The sequence below is a fragment of the Xiphophorus couchianus genome, chromosome 2 (assembly GCF_001444195.1).
Source record: "Xiphophorus couchianus chromosome 2, X_couchianus-1.0, whole genome shotgun sequence".
Taxonomy (NCBI): domain Eukaryota; kingdom Metazoa; phylum Chordata; class Actinopteri; order Cyprinodontiformes; family Poeciliidae; genus Xiphophorus; species Xiphophorus couchianus.
The window spans coordinates 25,977,349-26,005,066 of record NC_040229.1 but is presented as its reverse complement, the minus strand read 5'-3'; the positions used below and the strand labels follow the sequence as shown (position 1 = coordinate 26,005,066).

Genomic DNA, 27,718 nt, shown 5'->3' with positions numbered 1-27,718 from the left:
TTTCATATCGGTACGAGACGGAAATTAAAAACACTCAATTGAGGGGCGCAACTAGCGATTTATTTTTATTGTCGCACTATGATCGTCTGTTTATTTATTTTTTTATTAATAGAGCGCCCTGCAAAAGGTCAGGACAGACCATCAATAACGGGCCCGTGCGTACGATTACAAACGAGTGAGTGGGGGCATTTGTAATGCTTGTAGTGCCGATGGTTTAAATTTAACACGAACAAGACGCAGAGCACGAGTGTGGATTTTAGAACTGGAGAAAACAGTTTTTATCCTGGGAGAAGATGTGGACGCGGTAGAGGACTGCAGCTCGCAGCCATCTGTCCAGCAGCAGCGTCCTAGACAGCGATTTATTAAAAATAAAGGAAAGAAAAAGAAAACAAGCCAGCCAGCTCTGTGTTGTGATTGTTGCTCTGTAGGCCCTTGAGCTTGTTGCATAAACACAAACATTAAAAAACATACTGAATAGACACCATTCACCTACAGAATAAATGCTGTTTCTTTTTTTGAACATATGGTGAAACTAATATAACATAAAATAAAAAAAAACAACAACATACAAAGCCACTGTGGACCTTAGAGCTTAAAGTGGTTCAGCAATTGGTGAAAGAAAGTACACAAAAACGGATCCAAGCAAAGATTCTAACCAACATGACAGCTTGTTTACGATGAGATAAAAGCAGCACAGCAAAAATGACACAAATCTGCCACATGTTTCTAAGCTAACAGCGTGTTATTCACCCATGTCACACACACAAAAAAAATAAAAATAAAGGGCAGCTCACAGGAATCACTGTTGGAAGCACGTCCCTTGTGTAGGGAGCAGTGCAACAGGAGGCATGTGAATACCGCAACATGCTATTTATTTAGCCCTTTGTCCATGGCATTAGCCCAGCTTAGCACCAGACAAGCAAACAGACAGATGAGGAGGGACCAGCACACATGCAGCACAAAGGATCATCCAAACAAAGACAAATACACTTATACAGTGGGGTCTAATCCCGCTCAGGCGAGCACTGCAGTCAAAATGCCACATCCAACACTCTCTGCTCCTCATTAAACGCTTCCACTCTCTGCAGCCCACAATCCATCGTTCAGCTTACAGCTCTTCCCTCCCATGCCGACAGATCTGCAGTTTGGAAATGAATCGCAAGAATACGAATCAAAGAGCTTTAAGTATAGTTTGGGATGTTTGGAGTAAGGTTCTGCTAAAAGGTTACAACCACTAAACAGAAGCCTTATTTCTTATAAATCCAGATTAGTTGCACCGAGTACTGCCAACTTCTAAGAAGAGAAAGTAGCTTTTAGGTTGTCCTTCCTGGAGTTTTAGGTTTTTTTGTTTCTTTTTTATTTGGCTTCATAACTTTGTGGTCCACTTAGAAGTCCAGAAGCACAACAACAATAGCCAGAGGAAAAGTGACTGTCTGCTTGGACTGCAGCTGGGAGGGACTGCTGTGAGAAGACTGGTCTACCTGTGAGTGTTTTGGGATGGGGGAGGAGCCCACTGCCACACCTCCTGCTTGTTAAGAAACGAGGTAAAAGAAAAGGTCTATATGCTTACAGGTCAGTTTTCAATTAAATTTACCTTTGATATAAATAAGGTATTGTTGAATTTGAATTCAATGTACCAGAAAAAGTTACCGAAATTGTTGCTAGGTGCTTTTTGAAAAAATAATAAACGTTGCTAAGCTGGTAACACTAGTAGGACTTGAAGTCTAAAGCTAATTGCTAACCTGAGAGGGGCAGTGTAAACAACTCTCTCAAAATCATTGTGGTGGTTTATCTGATGGACACTTTAAGAACCTTTCAAATGTTGTCGCATTTGTACTGGGTGGCTCTTTGCAAAGAAGTTAATTATTATTTAAAGTAGAAAATAAAGGTAGGAGGCAGTTAACACCAATTGTCTGTGTAAAGCATACAACTACTCTGGTTGTTTGGTCATCGTCCATTTGGAACACCCATTAACCCCCAAGCTTGAACTTTCTGACTGTTGTCTTTACATCTTGTTTCAATATGTCCACATAATGTTCTTTTCTCATGATACCATCTACTTTATGAAGTGCACCATTTCCTCCTGCAGCAATACAATCCCACGATATGATGAATACCATCATACTTCCCCCATATTTCACAGTTGGGATGGCGTCCCCAGACTTACAATCATCCCAGTTTGTCCTTAGTCCTTGTGTGCTTTTGCAAACTGCAGTCTGACTTTTTAAAATGTCTTTTGGAGAAATGGCTTCATTTTATTTTATTTAAATAGACTTTTACAAATAATTTCAAGTCTGCTTGCCGTTTCTTTAAACAGAGTTCATGATTGGTGAATTATTTATTGAGATTCCTAGTTTGTTCCAAGATATTGAGAAAATCTTGTGCTGTTCCTGATCACCCAATGTCATGTTCTGTCTTGTCACATGGGCTGGATGTATACTTTCAACCTACAACAGAGTCATCTCTGCAGACAAGAAATTAATTGTTCATAACATTTCAACAGAACATCACTTCAATCGCCAGTGCCCTACTCCCAAGTCTTCATTAGATCCACTCAAACTTCCCAACTCCCCTCTCTCCTTCTATGTTCACACACTTTACGTCCTCTTTTCCTCCAAATTAGCCTTGATTAATGTATGCACCACACACAGGGCCATCTTAATTAAATAACACCACCTAATTAGGGGCTGATTTTGGCTGGCAATGGTGCCGTAAGGCGGCGGAATGGGATCGAGCGGTGTGACGGAACATTCATGAAGCCCCGTCGAACTCCCTGGGCGGTCACACTCCTGCGGTTTCACACAAACAGCGCCCTACTAATCTGACAGTTGCATTAAAATGCAAATAGTCCAGATGTGAGGATTTGGTAACAAGTGCGGATTACGGTTCCCAGGCCGTCACTGAGATCGGACGTCTTTTCCGCCCCCCACAATCCACTATGACATAAGCCAAGGAACAGGTAGTCTGTGTTGACCTAGAAGTGGCTGTGCAAATATTGGCCCTACGTGTGTATAATTACACAGGCTGAAAATCTCTTTGTGCTCAGTGATAACAGCCCCTGATGAATCCTTTTTACATCGCTAAGCAGGAATAAATACTTGTCATCCAAAAAGATACACAATCTCTTATCGGTGATTGTTTGCTGCCCCGGTGCCGGCACGGTTTATCTTCTTTTCCTTGTGCATGTATCTCTGGGTTTAATTAAATCAAGCTCAAGTCCAAATGAAAGGTCAGAGAAAATGAAGGCATATTAATGAGCGCAGGGCGGCCGCTGGGTAGACAGAATCAGGCCTGGGAGACAGAGGGGTTACAGACACAAACCCAATCCGTCCTATTCTATCTTGCCACCCACACATAAACATATTCCTGCAACTTGAAGAAAATGTAAAACAGGAACAGTATGTGTGTGTTGAGGAGAATGTGTGTGTAGCCGCCGGGACATCATCCCCCTTGCAGTGCGGCATCACAGATTGATGTCAGAACTTGAAACTCACGCCAAAATACCAACCATTGGTGGCTAAAATAAATAAATACTCCACAATAGATAGATCAATGAGCTCAAGCGGCACTAATTCCCATAGAGGCACTGCTGCAGCAACAAAGGGATATTACACTTTTTCTTTGGGCTGTGACAAAAACTACAATGGTTTCGCCTTGGGGTGCGGCGGAAGCCGGCTGGACAAGAGAGGAGAGGGATGCAAATAGGGTTTGGACACAGATCAAAAGACTTAAGTTTCACCGCATCATCAGAGCTGGAGCCCTTGTTCTCCATCCCTCCCTCCCTTCCTCCATCACCTTTTAGCTCACTCTGCTGCATTAATGCTGCTGCAGCTTAGAGCCAGTTTTTTCCACAGGCAGCGTCCTGGCAGAGGGTGGACGCTGCTCTTACGTGTCGGTCTTGAACAGAGATGTGAGCGCTAATGGCTTTTGGCAGGGTCCGAGTCCTCGACGGACAATCTGTTGGAGCGGAGCGAGGACGGGCGGCGAGGGGAGAGAGAGGAACAGGAGGTGGAGGGAAGTGTGGGTGAGAGCACATTGCAGAGACAAGCCCGCTGCTCTTGGAGGTGGCGGGTCCTCTTGCTTTACAACAGCGCCATCTGCCTTTGCAAAGAGAGCTACACGGGTGCTGCTGCTCTTAGTGCCTTGTCACTTTACGTTCAATAGTTGGTTCTTGCTACATGGTGCCTTCTGTGACAGATAATGCAATTGGATCATGCAAAACATGCCTATCAGAATATTATAAATGAGATTATTTGCTTTTGAAAATGTTCAAGAACAGTACCATGTATTCACATCTTGCCACATTACAATCACAAACCTTAATATTTTATTGCCATTTTATGTGACAGAAGAATCATAAAATAAAAGATAAAAGACCAAAGAACATGTGAGATAAACAAGGGGTAAAGTGGTGAAGTTTGAAGGAGCATTAGGCTGGTAAATGGCAAATGGCCTGTACTTGTATAGCGCTTTATCAAGTCCAGAGGACTCTAAGGCACTTTACACTACATACAGTCATTCACCAATTCACGCACACATTCATACGCTACAGATGAATAACCCAAGTTTTGACCAAATCACAGAGTGGCGCTAAATCCACAGACAGAAAGCCTGGACATGTTGAGCATTCAAAAGGAGCAACCAGAACAAATGTGCGTACCTATTGCTACTGGACTTTTACAAAACAAAAGACAAAATCCTACAATCGCTAAAATCTGACACCTCTCCATCCTTATTTTCATTTTATCAAGAAAGAAGTTGTGTGCAGTGTCTTCTTCAGAGCTTTTCATGTCGTTTCCTTCAGTGGTTCTTGGTGCAGCGCCACCACAGGAGGGGGGGGAATGAGTTGCTGAAAGAGTTTGATTCGTGAAGTGTGAAAGCGAACCGCATCAACTGACAATGTAACAAATATTGCAATTTTGGTCTCCAATCGGACAGAGTCTACTGGACTATCAGGTGTTAAAACACCCTTAGTATCAAGTACAGGTGTGTTAAAGTATCCCAGTCAAAGGCCAGACTTAGTTCTATTGAGAAACTATGGCAAGAGTTGTAAACTGATGTTCAGTGACCCTCTCCATTTAAATGTGTCAGTGCTTGAGCAATTTGACAAAGAAAGATGGGCAGAAATGTGAGCCTCTAAGCTGTAATTGCAGAGGCAGGTGGTTCTGCACAGTAACTGGCTCATGTTTTCTACAATTGCCCAGCAAGATATGTTGAGCTTTGCATTTTTATAGCAACACATTTCAAACTTTGAAAAGGTTCAGGAGCTATGACTATTTCTGCAAGACACTGTAAAACCTCCATGTTTAACGGTTTTCTGGGTGTCACTGAATGAAACCCTCTTAAAAGAAATGCACCATCAGTCTCAAAGTGGGTCTGTTTCTATTTTTTTTTTTCCTTTTCCTTGACATTTCACGGCTGAAATGGGAGTCCGTATCGAGATAAAAAGGAATCCTCTTTGTGACAGAAGCACTAAGTGCAACTGCAAATGTAACTTTTCCCTGAGCGAGCAGCATCCATCGTCCCAGCGGACCTGCCCCTCTCGCTTCTCTTTTTCCTGGCCAACTAGAGAGAAAGAATGAGATGGATGCCGGTGTCACGGAGCTGGCCAGAGTGACAGATGGCCTGATTATACAAACTCATCCCTCTGGTCATAGAAGAAAAAAAAAATATATATATATATATATATATATACAGTATATTTGTAACAAAAACACGTCTGTAAGGTAACATCCTTCATCTGTCTGTAACTTATAAATATCCGAGGCTTCCTGTTAGCATGGGGAAAGAAATAAAAAAAAACACAGAGGTACAGATAGATCCCATTACAATCCTGGCCTCTGCTGTTTTTTGACAGCTTGCTTGCTGGAGAGACACCTGCCACAATATTTGGTCCTGGGCTTTTTATGCAACCCGAAGGAGCGAGGCAGTAAATCATGTCGCTTTGACCTTCAGTCTGACTGGCTGACTACAAGAGCATGTTTTCTTTCCTTTGGATGGACACATTGCAAATGCATAAACGGATTCCTGTCATGAGCCTGATGTGCGGGTGTCAAGCTTCGCTGTGCACATGGCAGTTTCCCAGCAGGTAAAAATCTGGGCCAGCAGGCAGCAAAAAAATTTTTTTTAAATCTCCCGAAATACTGTTTTGTGCCAGAGAGGTGTCAAAAGAATTAAGCATGATCATTTGAAAATAAATGCATGCTCTGGAGGTAATTTTATTTAATTTTTTTTCAGGATTAACCAACCCCGTTTCTCATATTCCTGCGAGTGATTTAAAGTCTGGGCTGATTAGTGAGACCGATATCGAGTCTCTCTTCAGGCGAGACGTTAAAAATCAATCAAACAACCTGAACGGAAGCACACTTATCGTCCTAACAAATGAGGGCGTGGCAGGGGGAATGGGGCAAACGAACAAACAAAAAGAGATTAACGGTCTTACCCCATGCTTCCAGCCATCAGCAGGAAGAGGTTGTAGATGTGTGAGAAGATGAAGAGGAAGAGGATGGTGCTGAAGAACATGGTCATCCAGGAGCCATGATCCTCGCGGAACATTTTCAGGCGCAGGTATCGACCTAAAGGGAAGCACGACAAGGACAAGGACGCTGCTGTCAGTAGCAGGTTCAAAGAGCGTGTCAACAGGTGACAACGAAGGTCAAGGCAAATAAATTAGTGACGCAAATCAATGATGTCCCTTTCGATGGGGTGATGGAATTTAGATTAGGAACCTTTTTATATATGGTGGTAATGTGGAAATGCTCAAAAAGACGTCTCCTCAGGCTAATTTTAGTCATTCTTTGTACAGATGGGTTCGTGCGTTGGTAGTTCGTGATTTAAGACATTATTTCAGATTCATGGCATTTTTCCCAGAGTTCTGCCCTTGAATTTAAATTGTGGGGAAATATCTTTCTGGCAGAACATGAGATATGCAGATCTGCAAGCCTTCTGCTATGAATATATAATCAAACGAGCAGAGCTCAACATGACAACTGGGTTTGTGGTACCGCTGTTCGCTAGTTGCTGCGATCTCATCCTCGTGACAAACAGAAAAGAAGCGATGTCTTTAAATCAAGGTCTCACATTTTGTTCTCTTCTAAACAGAAAGCATAAATCAGTCAAAGATCTGGTAAATGGCAAATGTGGTGCAATTAGACGTGCATAATGTAATCGCACAACAGCTGTCGTGTCCTTGATCCGCCACCCACACCGCTCACAGCACGCAGGCGGACTGACGGTCTACATTTACCACCAACACCAGTCAGACCAGGGTCAAACTGCTTCGAAAAACAATGAATGAGAAACGACAGAAGTTGAAGGACATGAAACTCAAAGGGGACTTTTTTGTTTTGTTTTTTTGGTCGCAATTCAAAACATTCGCAACAGGACCAGCGGTGTCACTTCAAAAGCTCAAAGCCTACGTGTTTTAAATAATGGAAAGAAATGTTTGGCCAAGATTTCATCAGATGCATGAACTGTAGCTATGACATATTAAGAAAGTACAAAGACTTCAAAATTTGTTTCAAAAGTTTTCAAGTCATAACCGCTTTTTAAATCATCCTTTCACTCCATGATCCTCGTGTTCTTCACGCCACGTAATCAACTGAGAGGAGATAAGCAAATAATCAGAAACCTGTAACCACAAATTGCAAGGAGCAATACTTAGATTAAGAAATGGGTGTGAACCCATTGTTCTACTTCATACAAAGGACCTAGGTAGGCCCTTGGTTATTGAGAAGCGATTGCTTGCTGGAGGCTTGGACTCAAAGTTCTGAACTTTACGTAATTGCTAATATTTGGACGTGACGCATGTAATGCGCCAGTTCGACACTATGAAGCTTACCGGAACTGCATGCTCTGTAAACAACTATCCCACACAGCAAGGAGAGAAGTGGTAAGCTGAAGTAGATAGGATTTAATGTTAAGTCAATATTTGTACTCATAGCTAGAACGAGCTTCACGGTTTTATTCCTGTCCTCCACTGCCATTGCTAAAACTACAGGTGGAGTACTATTCTAAAACAGTGCAGAAAGTCACTGCAATCGTTTCCAAAATCTGCTTCTGTTCACCAAGCGACCCGGTTGAAATTCTAATGGAGGAATCGAGCTTATTGGGAGGAAGCCCAGACTGAGCTATGAAGGGAGATGAGAATTGAATAAAATTGTATAAGACGGTAATGGCCAGGCTGGGATTTTAGTCAAAAAGATGCAAAAGCTCTTGGACTAGGGCATAGCCATCCTTACGACAATCGAGAAAAAGGAGGAAATGTAACGTGGGCTGGTCATCTGTCTACGGTGTACCGCGAAATTCAACCAATGGCCGCTAGCACCAGCTCACAGACAAGTAGGTTCAGACAATGGATGGATGAATGAATAGATTTTGAGATTATTTTTTTTCCTGAAATCCAGCAATGCTAATTGCAGGAATCTATGGTAATAGATTGTTCTCCATTTGCTTTACCAGGTTGGTCAAGCGTACCTTCAAAAAGAGAATCAATCAACTAAGTCATACCTAGCTGCCATGGGTTTGTGGGAAAAATACTTATGTTAGGGCAAACATAAGTTAAACAAAAAAAAAAAAAAACATTGCTAGTAGGGAAGCAGTTAGCCTTCCCGGAAGACTCTTCCATCTATTTGGAACTAAAAAATAACTTTAGTACTCAAATTTAAACATAACTCATTAAACAAATTGCACATTATCATGGATGGATGGTCTTTTCCTCAGTTGCTTTCGAAACAATAAAGCGGGTTGATTTTAGTTAGACTCTCTGATGGGGGGAAAACAAGAAAAGCAAAGAACAATTGAGCTTCAAACTTCAAAGCATTTGACAAGCACTTTCGAAAGTTCCGCTTTCATGCAGTGAGCCCTGGCGTTAATTAAAAAACCCTCTATGAGTTAGCTGGGCTATAGTACACGATTCTATTTCTGCCGCTTATTAGCGTATTGCTCACACAGAAACACTGTGCGCCGCATCTCTGCCAGCTGTGATCCGGTGCCAGGAGCGTCCATTTTCCCAGGAAGAACCCTCTGTTTTTCTCTCCTCCAGCTCAGTCAGCATCCCTTTCAGTGAAGAGCTCCTCGGAGGAGCGATTGCGCTCGTGTGTGTTTGTGCGCGCAAACACCGCAGCGCGCCAGAGACAGCAATAGCAGAATGCTCCATTTATTTTCCCATTACAACCTGGCTGCTTTCCTCTCCAATAGTCTTACATGCTGTTAAGCCTCCACTGGCTCAATGTTAATTGTTTATGTCTCCCTCCTCCTTCGTGCAGGTACCTCAGAACAAGGAAATGACTGTTGAGGTTAAGTGCTCTAGTAATTAAGAGTGTTTTGGACAATTGATCTGATGTCAAAATTGAAAGTTGCGAGTATTTACCTGGACGGCAAAACAACTAAAACTGTAATATTTACTTGAACAGCAAAATATTTAATTTGAGGATCGTGAGGGTCAGAAATCAAAGAGGCTGAGCTTTAAGCCGTGCGTACGTCTTGCTCTGTGATTCTCCAGGACTCATCACAGTTGCATAATTGAGTTGACTTGCATGGGTGAACTTAATTGCCTCCACAGCCAATGAGCCATGGCTTAGATGTTAGTGCACACACAATGTGTATCGGCAGATCTGACTTTTAAAGCAGCTACATTCCACAATCGACCTGGCCCACACACACACACACACACACACACACACACACACACACACACACACACAATCCTATATGGGCAAGATGTAAACAGAGGTGATTCAAGACCACTCAGCCAAAGCTTGGTTTGAGTCACTGTGCCTCCCTGCAGTAAGGCACCCTGATAAGGAATGATTCATGAGTTCAGTCCCACCGCGAAGCTCAGTCCAGATGGGGACAACAACAGTCACAAGACAAATGGAGTGGACACTGACCCAAACACAACCGGGACACAAAAGGGAGAGGAGACACTTTTTATCACCCGATTACTCTCACACAATGCAAACTAAAAATATAAAGTCTTCTTATCGAAGTAGCTCGTCATATATTTGCAAAGGCAGGGTTTTAGAAATGACTTTCCAGTCTGTCAGAAACGATGCCACCCTTAAGTGGTTGCTAAAATCAGAGGTGCAGCTATGTCTCCCTCTACTGGTGATACTCGGACACCACAGAGATCGGTTCAGATACCTTGTCATAAGGCTGACGCTGGGAATAATGGTGACTGATTTTGATTATGAATTGGGGGGGGAGAAAAAAAATGGTAGCCAGCTGGAAGTAAAGCTAATAATTTCTCTTTCCATGTAAAACAGTTAGACTCAGGGATGGGTTTTGATAACAAATATTAGGAAATCTTGAATGTTTCTACCCTACCCTTCAATGTACTTTGCTTGAATCTTACGGGGAAACATCAACACAATCATACGTAATTGTGAAGCAGAAGTGAAATGAAACATTGTGGTAGATTTATTTACAGTTAGGGTGTGAATGCAAATCAATTTTATTTATAAATTACATTTGTAAGACTATTTGTTTTACCAGAGTGTCGCACGACACTGAAACAGATCAAACCAAGCCATAAAAAAGAAAAAAAACATTAAAAAAATTAAAAACAATAAAAGCAGAACGAAACCAAAGATTGAAATGACTAAAACAAAACCCACAAAACGGTGAAACGTAAGCTGAAGAGAGGTACCGGGGAGCAAAACCCTTCACACATTAAAAGCCAAGAGACGGATTTTAAAATCAACTTTTTGGCAAACAGAGGCAACTAATGAACAGACAGAACAGGTGACATGTGTTCATGTTTGGGTGTGCTGGTTAATTGACGGGCAGAAGCATTCTGAATGAGCAGACGGCGTGAAAGAGTGGCCAGATTGATAGCAAAAAGTGAATAAGAATAATTTAGTCAAGCGTGGATCTCATGTTTTGACAGGACAGACAACCTGATGTAACTGAGGGAAACTTTTCAGCAAAACGCTGCGGACTTGTTCATTGAACTTGAGATCCATTCTTGATGCAATGACACAACTCTTCTACGGTACGTCTCTATCTGCTTTGCATATCTAGAGAGCAACATATATTTTTTGCCACACATGATAGTTCAAGGTTAATAAGAATGGATGGAGAGCACTGGTGAATATCAGTTTTTAAGTCTCGGCTCATATTTTCTGTTGAAGTCTGTACTGGACTTGACTGTGTGAACCAACGTAACACATTAATAGGTTTTCCTAAATGATAAACAATTCCACTGTATCTTTGGCTGTTGTAAACTTAGTACTGTTGACCTGCTGAAAGCTGACCTCTGCTCCAGGCTTCTAACAGGATTGGCATATAGTAAGTAAGTAAATCTTATTTATATAGCACCGTTCTCAGACAGCAGTCACAAAGTGCTGATAATAAATAATAATAAATAATAAATAAGTGAAAATAATAAAAACTGTAAAAGCAATACAAACACTAAATAATTAGCCTCATACATCTTCCTATCAACTCTGACAAGATTCCCCGTTCAAGAAACGCAACAGTTTTTACCACAGCAACGGTAAAAATGGCTGAATATGAAACGCAGGTTATACTTTTCAGATCTCAATTTAGAAAAGCCTTTGAAAATCCTAATTTTCCTTCCACTTTACAACGCAGCCCTTCTTTTTGTTGGAGTATCACATAGAATACCAACAAGACACTAAAATTTGTTATAATGTGACAAAATGTGAAGACAAGTGTAAGGGTTGCGATTGCTCACGATCTGGTTAACAATGTACACCGGCTCACATGAACAAGCAACTATTTAAGTTTGTTTAACCGGTGGGACGAATTAATCCTCTGTTTACTTTTTTGCACCCACTCAGTCTCTCATGCGCACAGGGAGACACACTCACACACACACACGACAGTCCCTGAGGTAAAGCTTTCCACTCTACAGCTCCAGATTAATGCGAAGCACACAGCCCGTAAAGAAGGACTGAAGGCAGTCTGAGTTGTGATCAGTCTGCGTTCGTCATGACGGAGCTTCTCAGCTGCAACACGTCTGACACATCTGAAAAAGGTCGGTTCAGTTCAGTTCGTACTTCACTCGATCAGATAGCTGGTTTTAGTACATCTTTAATGAACTGTATTGCAGCCTGCTACCGTATGAAAGCAAGTGTTTAGACAGGGATGCGTGTTCACTGCCAAAGCCCGTTTCAAGCGCACGCAATGAGTGCCATCGCTAATTAAGTGAAAACAGCAGCTGACATAGATCAGATCGGCAGTCCCTCGGGTTTCAGAGATGCGTGGGGGGAAAACCGAGCAATCGCTTCCTGGACACGCCGCTGACGCTCAGAGCCTATGGAGACAGCTTCTGTAAATACGAGGCGCCCTGAGAGAGAGTGGGTGCAGTGGACACATTTCCCAAAACGTGCATGAGAGTTAATAAAACGGACTGAACCAGTGCTCATCTCGGAGCAGTTATATCACATCATAAAATAAACCAGATTAATTACTGGATAGAAGCTTGGTGCACTGAACATTGAGGTTTATGGCTCAGACTGCAGACAATTAATATATTTTTCAGCACATTCTTCTGCTTGATATCTGCCCATCTGATCTAGGCCCATCTGATTAGTGGTGAACAGTTTGATGCTCCAATTAATCTCCTGCTTAATGAAGGGGATGATGCGTTATGTTCTGTCGTAGCATACAATGACTCAATCCTGTTGGAGTTTCTAAAATGGAACATCTTTACCTGACAGATTGAAAGTAAAGTCTGAATCATCCCCGCAGGATTTGTTGAACTCCTTAAATCATGTGTGAGTTAAGGCTACGAATGACATTTTCAAGGTGTGACCTTGAACAAAAATATCACATTCTTACAGCAGCACAGAAGACAGTGTGTTGAGGTAAACAACAACTGTTCCTACAGCTGCTGAAATATACCGCAACATATTGACAATCAGGGTTATGATACTTCTATTCATGACGCTTCTGTTTAATCAGCTTTGTTTTGACACACAACAAATATCTAAAATGTACTATTGAATTAGTTTATGTTGGAAGGTACTGCATTACTCTTAACGCCATATAGGCATGAAGGGAGAACGTCTGTCATCCAGTGTCTCCAGAAAGGTGGTAGTCGGGGTTAGCTGTGAGGAAACATTTTTCTCTTTCTGTATGCGACTCCTGCACCTGTTGCTTGTAGTACGAAAGCTGCACCCGCTGGAGTTTGCACATAAATACATATTTAGATTTCAAAGAAATGACAACCGAGATCAGACACAAAAGGTGTGCAAAACGCTTAATCTCGCAGTCATTAATGGGTGTTAAGCGACAGCCTATCTACCATCTGCTTTGTGCACCAGTCACTGAAATATAAGGAAGGTTGTATATGCAAAACGTGTAAAAAAAAAAAAAAAAAAAGTAGCTACAGTGCTATCCTCAGTGTTATCTCTGTTGTATAAATTACTAAACTAGTAACACTGATTTCACTTCTTTCAGTTGAGATTCTTCAGATCCTGAATCAATCTACAGAAATCTGCTGGCATTTTAAAAATGACCGGTGGTACCGCTACACCCTGTTGGTGCTGTGTACCTTTACCCTTCCTGTGGGGATGCTAGGAAACGGAGTGGTGCTGCTAAGCTGCACCTGCTTAGGAAAAAACTTTAAACCCAGCCACGTTTTCCTGTTGAACCTGGCTTTCTGTGACTCAGCCTGGCTTCTCACTCTGTCTTTGACGGTTTACTTCAGATTCCAAATCCCAAACCTTGACAGTTTACAGATTTTCAGCAAAATCAAAAGGATCTCCTTCGACGTGAACATCTATGGCAGCATCATCTTCATCAGTCTGATCAGTTTTGACCGCTACGTAGGGACGGTCCATCCCACCAGCTCTCTTCGCTGGTGGGATGTGGGTAAAGCCAAGATCTGCTCGGCGTTGACATGGTTCGGACTTCTTCTGGGCATCATTCCAGACTTATTTGTAACTATTTGTGAAAACTCCAACATGTGTACGAGTCACGTCCACAATCTTGTCCCTCCATTCAAAATATTTCCCATTATTAGAACAACACTGTGCTTTCTGCTCCCCTTCAGTGCCATGCTAGCCTTTTCCATAATGACCATTCTTGTTTTGAGGCACCGTTCAAGAGAAAGAAGGAACAAGGAACTCCAGCAAGCGAGCAGGAAGCCTCTGCAACTCATCACCGCAGCTATCCTCGTCTCTGCAGCCTCTTTTGTGCCTTATCACATCATGGCCGTTGCTCTGACTTTCATGCCGGCTCGTAGCTTGGTGAAACTGCCGGACTCCAGTTGCCTCTGTGCGGCTTTTGAGCTCTGTGAAGCGCTCTGTAGTTTCAGCAGCTGTCTGGACCCTGTGCTGTATTTTCTGGCCAGTGAGCAGTTCAAGAGAAAGATACAAATCTTCAAAAGAGAGCAATTCAAGAGGCTGTGCTGTAAGGAGAGTAGGAGAGTTGGGGTTATTGACAAATGAGTCATGGCATCATGGTTGTACAATTGTTCCGTTATGTGAAGTAGTAACTGCACACCACAGTTATGAAGAAGTATTTGCCCCTTTCTTGCTTTTTTTTTTGTCACATGTAAGCTTTACAATTATAAAATGAAAGTTCTTGTCAAGCAAATTGGATAAAAGAACAGCTTTCAAATGATTTCATATGCAAACCTTTCCAAATCAAAATATGTGAAAAACCTCGTTAAATCGTGAATTAACTGTAATCGCCTGATTCCTGCCAGACTCAACAAAAATACATAAAAAATATATTTTTTAATTGGTTTGTCATTTTTTCAGTTGATGCTGTTCCAATACACACTGTGCATTATTTTGTTTTACAACAATATCCTTTTCTACATTTAAAAACTTATTTAATGTCTTATTTAAAGCCAGAAGATGCAGCATAGGTCATTGCTTTTAGCGTTTCCGGGAAGCAGGTATGCTACACGCCTAAATGTCGGGTCATCACTCCAAATTATTGATTTGTTCAATTTACCGCCACTGACACAGCTCTATAAAATCCGGCACCTCGGAATGCAGAGTGCTTCTACTTTAAATTTGCTCAAGAACAATGTGTACAGAGCTTGATGAAATGGGGCTCCGTGACTTAGCGGCTGCAACCAAGCTCTTTGCATCATCCTCTCAACGTTTTTGACGCGGTTTTAGGACGACCCCTACCCCTTCCAACATGACTGTGCACCCCTACACAAAACAACACTCATAAGGACATGAACAAGAGAGTTTTGTGTAGCAGAACTTGACCTGACAGAGAACCTTTTGGATGAGTTGGAATAGAAAATGAAATCCAGATGGTTTTATCCAACATCAGTGTCTGACCTTATAAAAAACTACGTATTGAGAATGGGATGTAAAGCTACAGCAAGACACACATTACAAACCTTGAACCCAAAGCAGTCTTCACTCCCTACAAGTCCTAGAAATGTAAACACAGACACAGTGACTTTTTATTTACCTTTCCTCTTTGTTAATGGAAAGCCAGTTGGTGGTCAGACATCAGACAACACAAAAACAAATAAATGTTGAGTTATTAGGCTGCAGCACTGCTGTATGGGAGTAAACACTGTATCAACTTTAACTTTTCTGGAGTACTGAATATTGAATAAATCTCAACAAGGAATGCAAACAAAGCTACTCGCCCCGTTTAGCAGCTGTCATTAATATATGGGCCACATTAGAACATCTTCTTAGGATGCAGAGTCTGCTGTACCCTCTCTTGATTTAAAAACACAAAATAACAACTCTGCCTCCTTTGCATCCCCAAGGAGGGCCGGATCCTTCTCCTGCCTCATTTCTGTCTTTAACTTGGTATGAAAACAACATCCCTATTCATCATAGCACACATTTACATCACCACAGGCCACGGTGGGGCGCGAGGGCTGCTAGCAGACAAGACTGATCTCCCCAGAGCTTGACTCCTCTGTTACTAAGTACCTAGATAATAAATCAAAGGTGGAAAGATGACAAAGGAGCTCCCTCCACAGGGAGACTGCTGCTGAGCAAAGATACGAAGAGGGGCTACTGGGCCATGGTATCTGTTCCATTAAGAGGTCTGCTGAACTGTTTCATTTTACTCAAGTGTTGACTCCAGGCCAAAAACAGAAACAAGTTCTGGTAAAAATAGCATTTTCGTTTTGGCTGCTGTCCACTTTTGCTAGTCTTGCAATCTGAGGGAAGTGCAAACAAGTGCTTTGTTTGTGACAACGTTGCTATGGAAGCCCAAAAGCCACAGCTAAGTACATAAATAAATAAATGCTGCTTAGTTTTACTGTTAATCAATTCATACTACAAAACTAATACAATTAGTTTGTAATTACTCAATTTTATAATTAATTAAAAAAAAAAAAAACAATACATGCAATAATTTTAATGTTACTTGTATAGCGATTTACCAGGTCAAAAGACTTGGAGAGATGGACGGGGAGGGGGTTCGAATCACAACCCACTGATTTCTTCTGCCTCTGTTGCCACCGAAAAACCACTTCAGGGTCCTAGGGTGGCTCAGCTCGCTTCCAGATCTGAACCTGGTGGAAAATCTTTTTAAAGGGAGCTGAAATTGAAACGCAACACAGAAACTTGAAAGATCTGGTGCACATGTGCATGGATGAGTGAGCAAACCTGGTCAAGAACTACAGGAAACGTCTGGCCTCTGGGATTATAAACAAACATGTCTGTACCAAATATTAAGTTCTATTTTTCTATGAAAATGTATTTCATGGAATAAAATGGAAATTGACTGTTTAAAAATCCTACAGTGGGATTCTCTGGATTTTTTTTTCTAGGATACCATCTCACATTTATCCTACAACAAAAATGACAGACCTGTCCATTCTTCGCTAGTGGGGAAACATAAAAAAAATAAATCTTCAGTGCAAGTACACTTATTTTCCCTGCTGTGTACGGGGACAGAAAATTAGAAGGTGGCTACAAACAAATTCTTGAATTTTCTCACCCACACAGCCTCCCCAACAAATCCACATATTTTGGCACACAGTGCTATACATAGATAGGCTTTCACAGCCATTGCTTCCTACATAATACCATATGACAGAATCCAGATGGCTTCCTGTAGGCTACAATCATCAAGACCCCACAGAGGGAAGCAAGAGGAGCAACAACAGGGTCAGCACACTCCAGCCCAGCAGAGAACACACACACACACACACATTCACACAGAGAACAGGAGAACATCCATTTGTTATAGCACACTTGACCAAACGAAGCAGGCTTTTCCCACAACTTTGACCTTTTCTTGTGCTGCACACAGTATGAAATGACTCATCAAAGAGGAGACAGAGCAGACAGATTGAATGTAAGACTCAGTGAAAGCGAGGATTTAATAGATTTAGAAAAATATGTGACATGGCTTAAAAATTATCATTCACTTTACCTTGCAGAATCCCCAAAGCCTTGGGGAGGCATTAGAGAATACATTATGCTAACGTTTGGAGACGAGGCAGCATGAGAATCTGTAATGAGAAGCGCTTTCACTTTTCACATTAAGAGGACGAGATAATCATTTACTGCAAAGCCATACGTATAACGCAAAACTCTCATGATGAGGTGGTGCATCTTGCAAAAAAAAAAAAATAAAATATTTATGCTAGATTCTATGTACAAAAAACAATGTCAGACAGTTGACCGGACAGTGATGGTCGTAGTTAGAAGTGACGTTAGCACCCCTTGAGTTTTTATTGGATAGAAAGACAGTATGGAGCCAGAAGAGATTTCTGATATTTTGAATATTTAGAATACCATATCTGCTATCTAAACATCTTATTCTCTTCAAAAAAAATTTGACTTTGCTAGATTTTGCCAGATAAAATCATCTCCTATTTTGGGGGGACAAGTTAAAGACTCCTTGAGAAGTACAGAGATCTCATGTGTGGTTAACATAAATAACATATTATTAGTTTCTGAATGTTTTCTTCTAACTAGACACCTTTGCAATTGGCTGTAGCTAAAAGTTTCCTTCCTTACTTTTGGAAGATTACAAACTTTCAGTATGGAGCGTGTCTTTACTCTACACTGGTAACAGGGAATTATTTTATATTTTTATCTACTACTTGTTGTGTGTAAAATCTCGACAACCTACTGCCATGTCTTTCACCACTCAAGAAAAGCTTGATTTGAAAACACTGATCAGAAAACACCTGGACTCGATCTAAGGCACAAACGGCACGAATAAAAATGAGCTTCTCACAAAACCGGCGACTATTAAACCTCAAGACAAATGAGTTGTGACAGCCATACTTCCGCGTTTTTTTTTTTTTTACCAGATGTAGTCGGCTAGCGCCCACTCAATAAAGATCACAAATTGCCTTGAGTGGCTGCACGAAAGAGGTCGTCCCTTGAATCTCAAATGTCCTCTCTTTAAATCACAGAATCTGTCACAAGTTATTCATCATCAACAGTTCATTAGATTTTCCTCCACGAGACGCAGCGGCAAAACAATATGGTGCCTGCCTGCTCTATGACTTAAAACAACACAGGACTACTGAATCTGGATATGTTGGAGAAGGAACCTGTATCATTTCTGGCCAAATATTTTCCGGACAAGTATAACTCGTCATCTTTTTTTGGGAGGTTGCAAACGAATGGTTTCACCATTCCAAAACAATGTTCACCGATGAAGACATATTCAATAAATTGGAATATGTGTTCAGATGAGGCTTGTTTGTCTACTTAAATGTAGCTAAACACCTTTTAGAGAAACAAATAAACCAAAAGTTATTACTTAGCCACAACAACAAGAAATAATTAACGGGGTGATGCTATCAAATCTAACAATAGTGTATCAACTGTATGGTGGTGGCATTATCATGCTGAGGGTATGCTTCACTAGGGGATGGGAGAAAGATGTAAGACTACCTCCAAGTGATTAAATTTTCCCTCAAATTAGCCGCTGGATATTTGAAACTTTGATCAAATTGAGTGCTGGAGAACAACGCGCCAACATACACATCAAAATTGGTTTTACTGATCAACTCAATCCTACTGAAAATTTGCAGAATGTCCCTGAAAGTTTGGATAGTAGCAAGCAAACGGACTGAGCTACATGAGAGGGGTCAAATATTCATCCAGAATCATATCAGAATCTGGCTCCAATGTTTCTGGTTTCTCTGCAACCTGCAAAAAGACAACACCTTGCATTTAGAATCTTGACCCAGTCTGGATTAAATGTAATTGTTGTAGAGGTTGGATGTTGCTTCATCATTCCACTTTGGAGAAAGGATGGTCCAAGTTAAAAGAGATGATGAAGCTGTGGTGAATGAGGTGTTGTCGTGTTAGACGGAGGGAGAAGTGTTCGGTAACGAGGTCAAAGACGACCCATGAGAGCAATCTGAGTTTATACCATATAAACCATCTTTGGATATACCATCTTTAGCAATTTGGTAACTACTTACACTATATTAAAGACAATATTTTTATCTTGTCACCTAAACAGCACAGCAAATTTTCACTTTTAAACGGTGTGTAAACCACAACAGACTGGTGAAAGCCAAGATGACTGATGGTGAGTCGCCACAGTTGCTGCCAAGATGCACAGTCTTTGGTACAAAAAAAAAAAAAATACAGCATGAAAGGAAACAGATTTTGAAAAAGGTTGCACTGAAATCTTTTTTTGTTTGTTGTTGGGGTTTTTTAGATCATTTTAAGCATTGCTCTTTCAAAACATGTAAAATGGGGAGTGGTCAGAGCCTGCAGTAAATACAGGGGAACACATTTGGCTGAAGCACTGACTGTATAGAGTGAAACACTCCTGGCTCACCTGGGTTGGTGATGATGCACTGAAATGTTGCGCAGGACGTCTCTTGTCTCTCCGACTCTCCACATCTGCCTCTCTGTCTAAATCTCACTTCACCCATCCGATCTAAATCCTCACAGGGTGAACACATTCACGCACGGCACAAAAAAAAAATATCTCGGCTCTAATTAATTTTACAAAAGACACCCACACGTGAAAGCACAAGTTGTCTGACACCAAAAAATTTAAAAGGAAAAGCAGCTGGGGTTTGTTATGCCTACAACACAGTTTTGTGTAGATAACGAAATGTTCTTAAAAGTAGCCTTTTTCTTCTTACTGTGGGTTTTAATATTGCTTCAGCTTTCATGTCATTATGCATTTTTACCTCTCTACTGCGGTCAGAAAAGATTGAAATCCTTCACACAATCACCGCTCCCTGTCCTCCAATTATTGTCATTAGTAGTTCATCCAAAGCACCCATTGCGCTCAATAATATTACTGTCTAAGTGAAGCATGATGAGAGAGTTCAATGAGAGGTAAAAAAAAACCAAACTGCTGTTCAGTTTGAATAAGCGAAGCGCTGCAGAGATCGGAGCCACGGCCTATTTGAGAGGAGAGAAGAGATTCTTACTGGAAACACAAACTGGTCAGAACTGAAAGTGGGGATGAGAGAAATGATTAGTGGCTAACAACAGAGAGGAAATCTGTTATAGAGGTGTGAAAGGTGAAGGGAGGGAGCTGGAGAAAAACATCTAGCACACTTTAAACTAGCTATAACGACAGAATCTTCAGGTTTAATTTAAAAGAATAGTGAATGAGAAAGATAGACAGATGAATCATTTGTTAAGCTTGGGCCAGTTTTAGTCAACTTCAATTTAATAACTATAATTTAACTATTTTAAAACAAAGACAAAAGTTATTTGTTGCTGACATTTTAAACTGTCTCCAGCATCTTTTACTAGCAGTTAGAACAATTAGCATGTTTAGCATTAGCAAGTTTAAAACATACCTTTTTGTGTGCATTCACCAGGGAACGTAGCCCCTTATTTTAAGAGTGAGGTTTCCAAAAGGCTGTCAACATTTCCAAATATAATATGTTCCAATACGGACAAGTATAGTGTGTCTGCTAAGTTTTGTGCTGAATTAAGTCCTTTCACAATTTCCACAAAATGACCCAGAGGTGGGTATGAATTCACTTCATCACTTTTTCATATCCAAAAGCGTTGAGTTTGATACAACCGAAACTGCAAAAGTATCATCTGAATTGTAGCCACCTGAATAGGTTTTTGATTTTCTTTTAAAACTTTTACTAACACTTTGAAACAAGATAACTATGAGGGTTTTTTTCCCTTTAGTAAAAACACCATAGAGTCCAATGGTCAGCACATCCTAGTTGCCCTCAGTTGTGGTACATTTATTGATTGAAAACCATTGAATTTGTGAGTCTATTTCCTTTATTTAACCAGGTAAACCCCGTTGAGATCTTAATCTCATTTTCAAGAGGGATCTGGGCAAAAGTTGCCGACCAGCTCGTCACCAGTCAAGATGAATTATCAGCCAATTCAAGTCACAAGCTAATTTCTTAATGCATCTTTATTATAAGAAACGTTAATCATAAATGTAAATTTGCAAATTGTATTTAGTTCAAAGACATGGTTTAGTGGAAAACATTTTGTGCTTCAAAATAATATTTCAGACCACTTTTTAACTTTTCAAGCACGGCAAAGTTGGACTTCAGTCTAAGTTTAAAGCATCTGACTTCAAAGATGAAATTAAAAGGTTTGTCTCAAAATGTTCTACATGCTTTCTTTCTCTAAAACAGCATGCTTAACCAGGATGATGATGGTCCAGTCATCTGTGATTGGACCATGTGTAATTTGATTCTAAATATTGATAGGTAGTTACCATATGCTGATGACATGAGCCTTTTGTTCCCAGTCTGATTCAGATCAAGTCAAGACTACACTGACCTCAAATGCTAAACATGAGGCTTCAAAATGGTGACTGAAGAATAAACAATGGATGAAATAGCTCTTTTGTACTTCCAGGACAGAAAACACTGCTGGTTTATCAAAGCAAGCGTTGTCTAAGAGACAATACTGATTCATTGGTGTCAGTGCACTGACTCAAGCTACATTTCTGGCACAGAACAAAGTAGGGTCAAATGTTTTCCTAAAAGGCTATTCTGAATGCAAAGGTCGAATGGAAATTCGCATTTCTGCATTACAAGTGCCTCATAATGTTAATCCAATCAGTTTGTTTTCATAAAATCATTTATGCTCAGATAAGGTATCAGAAGAGTTTGCTCAAGGCAAAAGTTTTTGTGAATTGAACGGATAGCAAATTACATCAGCTACAGGACATATGTGAAGATGGGCAGCAATCAATTTTAGCAGACGAGTACAAACACTGATAGGCGTGAGAAAAAAACTTTACCCGAGACCAGAACAGAACTTAAAAGCAAATGAAAGTACAAGTTGGTTTTTTTTAACTGCTCAATAATCACAACAAGAGTAGCCCAGGAAGGATGGTAAAGCCATTACTCTGCACATTCCAGTGCATTACCGAGCGCATGACTTACCAAAGAGCTGGCGGTGGAATATAAACTTCCCGGCTAACAGGCCGGTGATAATGGCCAGGATCCAGCACATAACTTTCAGGATGTTCCACCCGAGGCCCGGGTACTTGTTGAACAGGAAGGAGAAGCAGTTGCCCACCACAATAATGTGAGCTTGCGTCTGGCTGTGGGAGATGGGGTCCTCGGCGAAGATGAGGAAGTTGAAGAAGGTGACGAGGTAGGCCACGATGAGACGCGACCATGGGTGCTGGAAGTAGTAGCGAAAACAGGCATCTATTTCCATCCTGCTGAAGCCCCCTCAGCCGCACAAACACCTGGAGGAACAACAGAGAGGAGGGGAGGGGGAAGAAGTGTCCCTTTCAGTCAGATTCAATTACAATCACATCAGCGAGAGCAGATTAAGGAGAACCCCCACTCCTCATTGCCTCCCAGGTTTTAGTTTAGAGAGCTGAATATCACTGATGGTATATGTGGATTGGGTTAGCTCTCAGTTCAGATAAATCAGTTTAGCAGCACCACAAATAGTAAAGCGTCCATGAAAAAAAAAAAAAACCCTGCAGTATTCTCCTTATATTAATACAAAAATGTCCCAAAGAGATTGGGATCAGACACCTAAGTGACACCATTAACAAATCGTTCAAAGGAGGACTGTACCTTTCTTGGATAAGATGGAATCTGCAGAGCCTTACAAGCTCTCCAAGCTATCAGTCGCAGGCTTTTAAAGGCTTATCCTTTGAGCCTGTCAGATCTGTGCATCACCGAAAAAACTGTAGCAGCTTTATGCAGAGGCTTTGGAGGGAACACCTGCCAAACACACTCCGAGCAGCCAGTCCGCCTGCCCGCTTCCAAATCCAGCTCTTCTCCACTGCCGGAGACCCGCTCCGAACCGCCTCTCTCTGCAGCCGCCTTACTGACCTGAATGTTCCAAAGCGAGTTCCCTGCTTTTGACATCTTTTCCTAAAATACCCCTCGCAGCGGAAATTTGGGATGATATCACGGCTCCGGAAATAGGGCTGCCACGGTCTGAACACCCATGTGGATATTGAATTTCACCGGCACCAAAGTTTGACTCGTCACGAAATGCCAACTCTAAGCGGCTGGCTCCCACGCTGCAGTCACTTGTTCAAGACAACATCCACTGTTGTTTTTTCAATAACACAAAGCACAACCGAGTAATAAATATATGTCCAAATGTAGGACTTTACTAAATAATTTTCTTTAAAAAGTGAATTATATTCTGCTTTGCATGCATGACATCATAATGACATCAGCTCCAGGATGGATCTAATCAGTTAGCAAACATTATAGCTAGCAAGGGGGTTTCTTCAGAAGCTTGCAAGTTTCAGGTAGAGACTGAGACTGATGACCTCCATACCATGATGCATATGGTCATGATTGACCAATCTGAAATGATGACAGTGTTCATCTTCAGCACTTTAACTTGTACAAATCTTAATATTTTCTTGTTTGAACATATCATACAAGTCATATTGTTTTTTCTGGGGGATTTTTAATAACAGCTCGGGTGGAAATCATTGTTAAGGATCTTTCAGAATTAAATCTGGCAATTCAGGTCTGCCCTCGTCCTGTGTGCAAAGTACTGATGTGGAAAAATTACAATAAGGTCACATCTGCTAGTTGTATTGCTATATGTTTATTCTAAGTTCCTGTATAGTCCAACCAAGATAAAGCTATTTGGGTTACATGTACAAGGTTGGACGTTGATTTTCACAGCTGCATGGGAACCAGTCTGTTTCCCATGCTTTGGATCCCTTATCCCTTTTGTATAAAACTCATGTGTTGTCTCTGCCTGGCAGAGCTAAACTGACATTATTGATTGTCCTACAAGCTCTCTGAGTTGTGCACAATTCATGAATAAACCTGATGGAGTGATTTTACCTGAACAGTACTTGGAAATAGGATTTTTTTCCACAACAGTTCCTTCACGTACTTTTAGGTATGTCAGCAAAATATATGTTTTTCTTTTTTGTTTGTTTGTTTTTTAAAGTCAAACTATTTCATTTTAAAAAGCAATAAAATACATTTCTACTAATACCAAGTTCTTGTTGAGTTAGAGCATATTTCTGAAGGCAAAATTATGGCATAATTTATGTCCCTAAATGAACTTCAATACTTGAAGAAAGTTGTGAAATAAAGTGCTTGATTTTAACGATATTGGCATGGAAGGTGAAACAATCTGTTATAGTACTTTTAATCAGTGAAAAGATTATGCTTGTTACTGTTGAATATGAATGCTTTACAGTGTATAAGCTGTGACAGAGACTATCCGGCCTTAAAACAAAGAGGTTACATTATCAATGTAGCCAACACAGTAAACTCCTGATATTAAGTCAAAGCTATTTCCAATTACTGTTGGACACCAAACCATGCACTAGTGGAGGTGGGGTTGGTGGTAATGACGTAGTTGGAGACGTAGTCGCCAAAACAACAACTTCAGCAAAAAAAAAGGTCAGCCACAAATTCACCAATAACAAAATACCTAGAGCTGTATTGTTACAGATCACAGATGTACCTTTTGATTAACTTAAAACAGGAATAAATAGAAAGGAAAAGATACACAATATCAAATTAGTTGGCCTATTTGATGTCATGGGGGGGGGGGGGGGGGGGGGGCATGTGCAGGTTTAAAAGTTTGTATTTCGACTACATTATCATTTACAGCAAAACGGGGAGAAAAACTGACCATCTCTTGTTTGATAAGTGATGGTCAGTAGAACTATCATTTAAAGTTCTACTCCCAATCTGAAGCAGTAAGTGAAAAAAGGGTATGGCATGACAACATTGGAGAATTGGTAGAGAATAAAAATAATAATAGATAAAGAAAATGAGGATGTCTTTACCTTAGTGAGGTATTCATACAATAAACTGACTGCAAATGGACTGATGTGGCAGCAGTCATTTATCATTTCCCTACTTATGATCACTGAATATGATCATATTAGTTCCTTTTACTCATGACAGACACTCGGCAGGTGCTGCAGAAAACAGACACTAAATGAGCCATCTTTACTTCGGCTGCCTCTGGTCAATTCTAACTATCTCACATCAGCCACATTTCTCGTTAGAAACGCAACATCCCCAACCAAAACGTATCCGATTACACAACCTAAATGAATCTGCCTTTACAAAGATGCGGAATGAGCGAAATCCGGCCAGTCTGGGAGCGCAGTTAAGACATCATCTGTTCCCTGAACGCACCTGCACCTCCACGCCGTTCTCCTCTCAGTCGACAGCCAGGACGAGCTGCCCACCTCCCGCATCAAGCCGACAGCGGCGCTCTAATCACCCAAAACACGGGATGATACGGTGGGTTTGGTTTGGAGAGGGATTATCCATGTGACCTGTTGTCAGCAGCGTACGGTGGAGTCTCCCCCAAATCCTCAAGCCATGGTGCCCCCCCCGGCCCGTGAACACGCCGGGCGGAGACTCCGCAGAACATCCCCCGCCCGAAGGAGCTCTTTAGCGGGCACTCGGCGGGAAGCTGGCGGTGGCGCCGCCGGAGCGTGGACGGAGGAGGTCGGCTCCATACAGCGGACTTAACATTATTTTCCACGCAATGTTATCCACCAGAGTCGAGCTGGAGCCAGTGCGATCACATCACATCCGTTTACCGCTTTCAAAATAAACGAAAACCAGTTTTTTTGCCCCCCCTCAAAACACTTTTGATAAGGCTTTATTTTGACAATTGAAACATCGGGAGGGCAGTACACGAAATTACTTCTTAACAAACGTATACTACGTAACCTATTATCTGTTAAAGTTTCCTATTTAAATGTAAGAAAGTTCAGATTTCTTCCGTTTTGTGCCAATCACCGTGCATCACTGAGATCCTGGCCCTAGTTCTGATGAGATTTGACTGATTTTTAAAATATATATTTATATATATATATTGAATGTTTTCAGACATACGTCGGCTAGAAATCAATCTCAAAAATATGGCATTGACCAGAAGAGAAACTGCATTGGTAGCAAATAAATAAATTAAAACGTGGACACAAAGTTGAGGAGACCAAAACTGACCATTGTAGCTGATGTTGCTTTTGTCCCTGCTTGCCTTTATGTGCTTTTTTGGGTTTTGTTTTGTATTTTTGCATTGTGCAATGTTTTCCATAAGTGAGCTATTCCTACATTAAATTGACTGTATGACAAAATGTGTTTTGCTTCATAATGCCATTCAGACATTTTAAATTGTTTATTAGATAAATACTGCTCTGGATAACCTACCTATTTCAAATGTTTTCACACTCAAGCAGAAAGTTAGCACACTGTCTGTTCAGAAACTTACTAAAGTGCGGCAAGTCCAAAATACATCAGAGTACAGGCTCATCACTGAAGGGTTACAGTACACACTGGGATCTAAATGTACTAGGCGTTGCATGACATTAAGTTAATTTTTTAAAAAAGGAGAAGAATAGAGGATGAAGAAAAATTGTGAAACTGTCCCAAATAATGATGGTTCCCTCAGAATGTATTATTTTCTCTGAAAGACACATTTTTTGTAAATCTTTCATTGTTCCTGTATAAAGTCCTGATCCGTGATCTCTGTTTCTCTCCTTAGAACTCTATCTATACAAATTTTTCAAGTACAGGTTTTTCTTGTTTTGAAAATTCCTGCGAGTGAAAGATTTTTTCTTTGCTCTGAAAGATTCCCTTAATGCACAGTTTTCCCTTTCGTTCCTTTTTTGATTCTCTTTTCTTTGTCTAGAAAAGAAAAGAGAATTTGTTCTCACAGTCTGTTACAATAAAAGTGAATAAAACCAGAAAATCATGGGGCAAACTTGGACTAATTAACTTGTTCGTTTGCGAGTGTACACCATTCACAACAAACATCAAATACGGTAAATGTGTTTCATTAAGTACTTAACAAATGGCTTCCACCACATTAATTATGTGTAATGTCGTGATTAATTGTCTAATATACATAAAATAATAGTTTGGTGCTGTTTGGCATCTTGCTTTGAGCTCAGAGTCTGAGAGGCTTTTCCTCTATCAAACATACTACTTATTTTGGTCTCTTATTTAATGGAAATGTTGATGTTGATGAGACTTTCTCCAAAATGATAACCCTTTTCCACCTCAATAGCTTCACTGTTGGAAATGAAGAGCTAACATTCACAAATGAAATTAAAATAAATTTCAGTCCAACATCTGATTTGAGGTGATTCCTTTGGAAAAAAATATCCTAACTTCAGAAGATGTGCTTTTAACTTAGAATAGCTCTTTGGTTCCTCCTATGTCAGGAGGATGAAGTGGAGGCTGCAGAATCTTCAGAACAAACAGGTCATGATCTAGGCCCACAGATTATCCCTCTGTCTGGACACAGGATCAATATAATCAGTTTAAAAGCAAAAATGAATAGTTATATGCCAGACATGGAAAACCGGGATGCACTCCATGCCATGATGTTCAGAATTT

General features: G+C 40.8%; 1 protein-coding gene across 6 annotated transcripts in view; it reads right to left on the bottom strand.

The window, feature by feature from the left end:
* The window catches only part of tmem117 (transmembrane protein 117), a 54,080-nt gene extending 28,196 nt beyond the window's left edge, over positions 1 to 25,884 (bottom strand). For 2 of the 6 annotated variants that reach the window (XM_028000981.1, XM_028000954.1), the window contains exons 1-3: positions 25,502 to 25,884; positions 22,286 to 22,596; positions 6,443 to 6,575 (exon numbers count right to left, since the gene is read on the bottom strand). In XM_028000981.1, coding sequence (XP_027856782.1) covers positions 6,443 to 6,575; positions 22,286 to 22,524 — 372 coding nt within the window. In that variant the 5' untranslated portion in view covers positions 22,525 to 22,596; positions 25,502 to 25,884. Of the gene's footprint in view, positions 1 to 6,442; positions 6,576 to 16,348; positions 16,601 to 22,285; positions 22,597 to 22,936; positions 23,223 to 25,501 lie in introns of those variants that run through there. The other 4 variants (XM_028000989.1, XM_028000963.1, XM_028000972.1 and 1 more) reach the window with 3 other exon arrangements.
* Between the last annotated feature and the right edge of the window lie 1,834 nt (positions 25,885 to 27,718).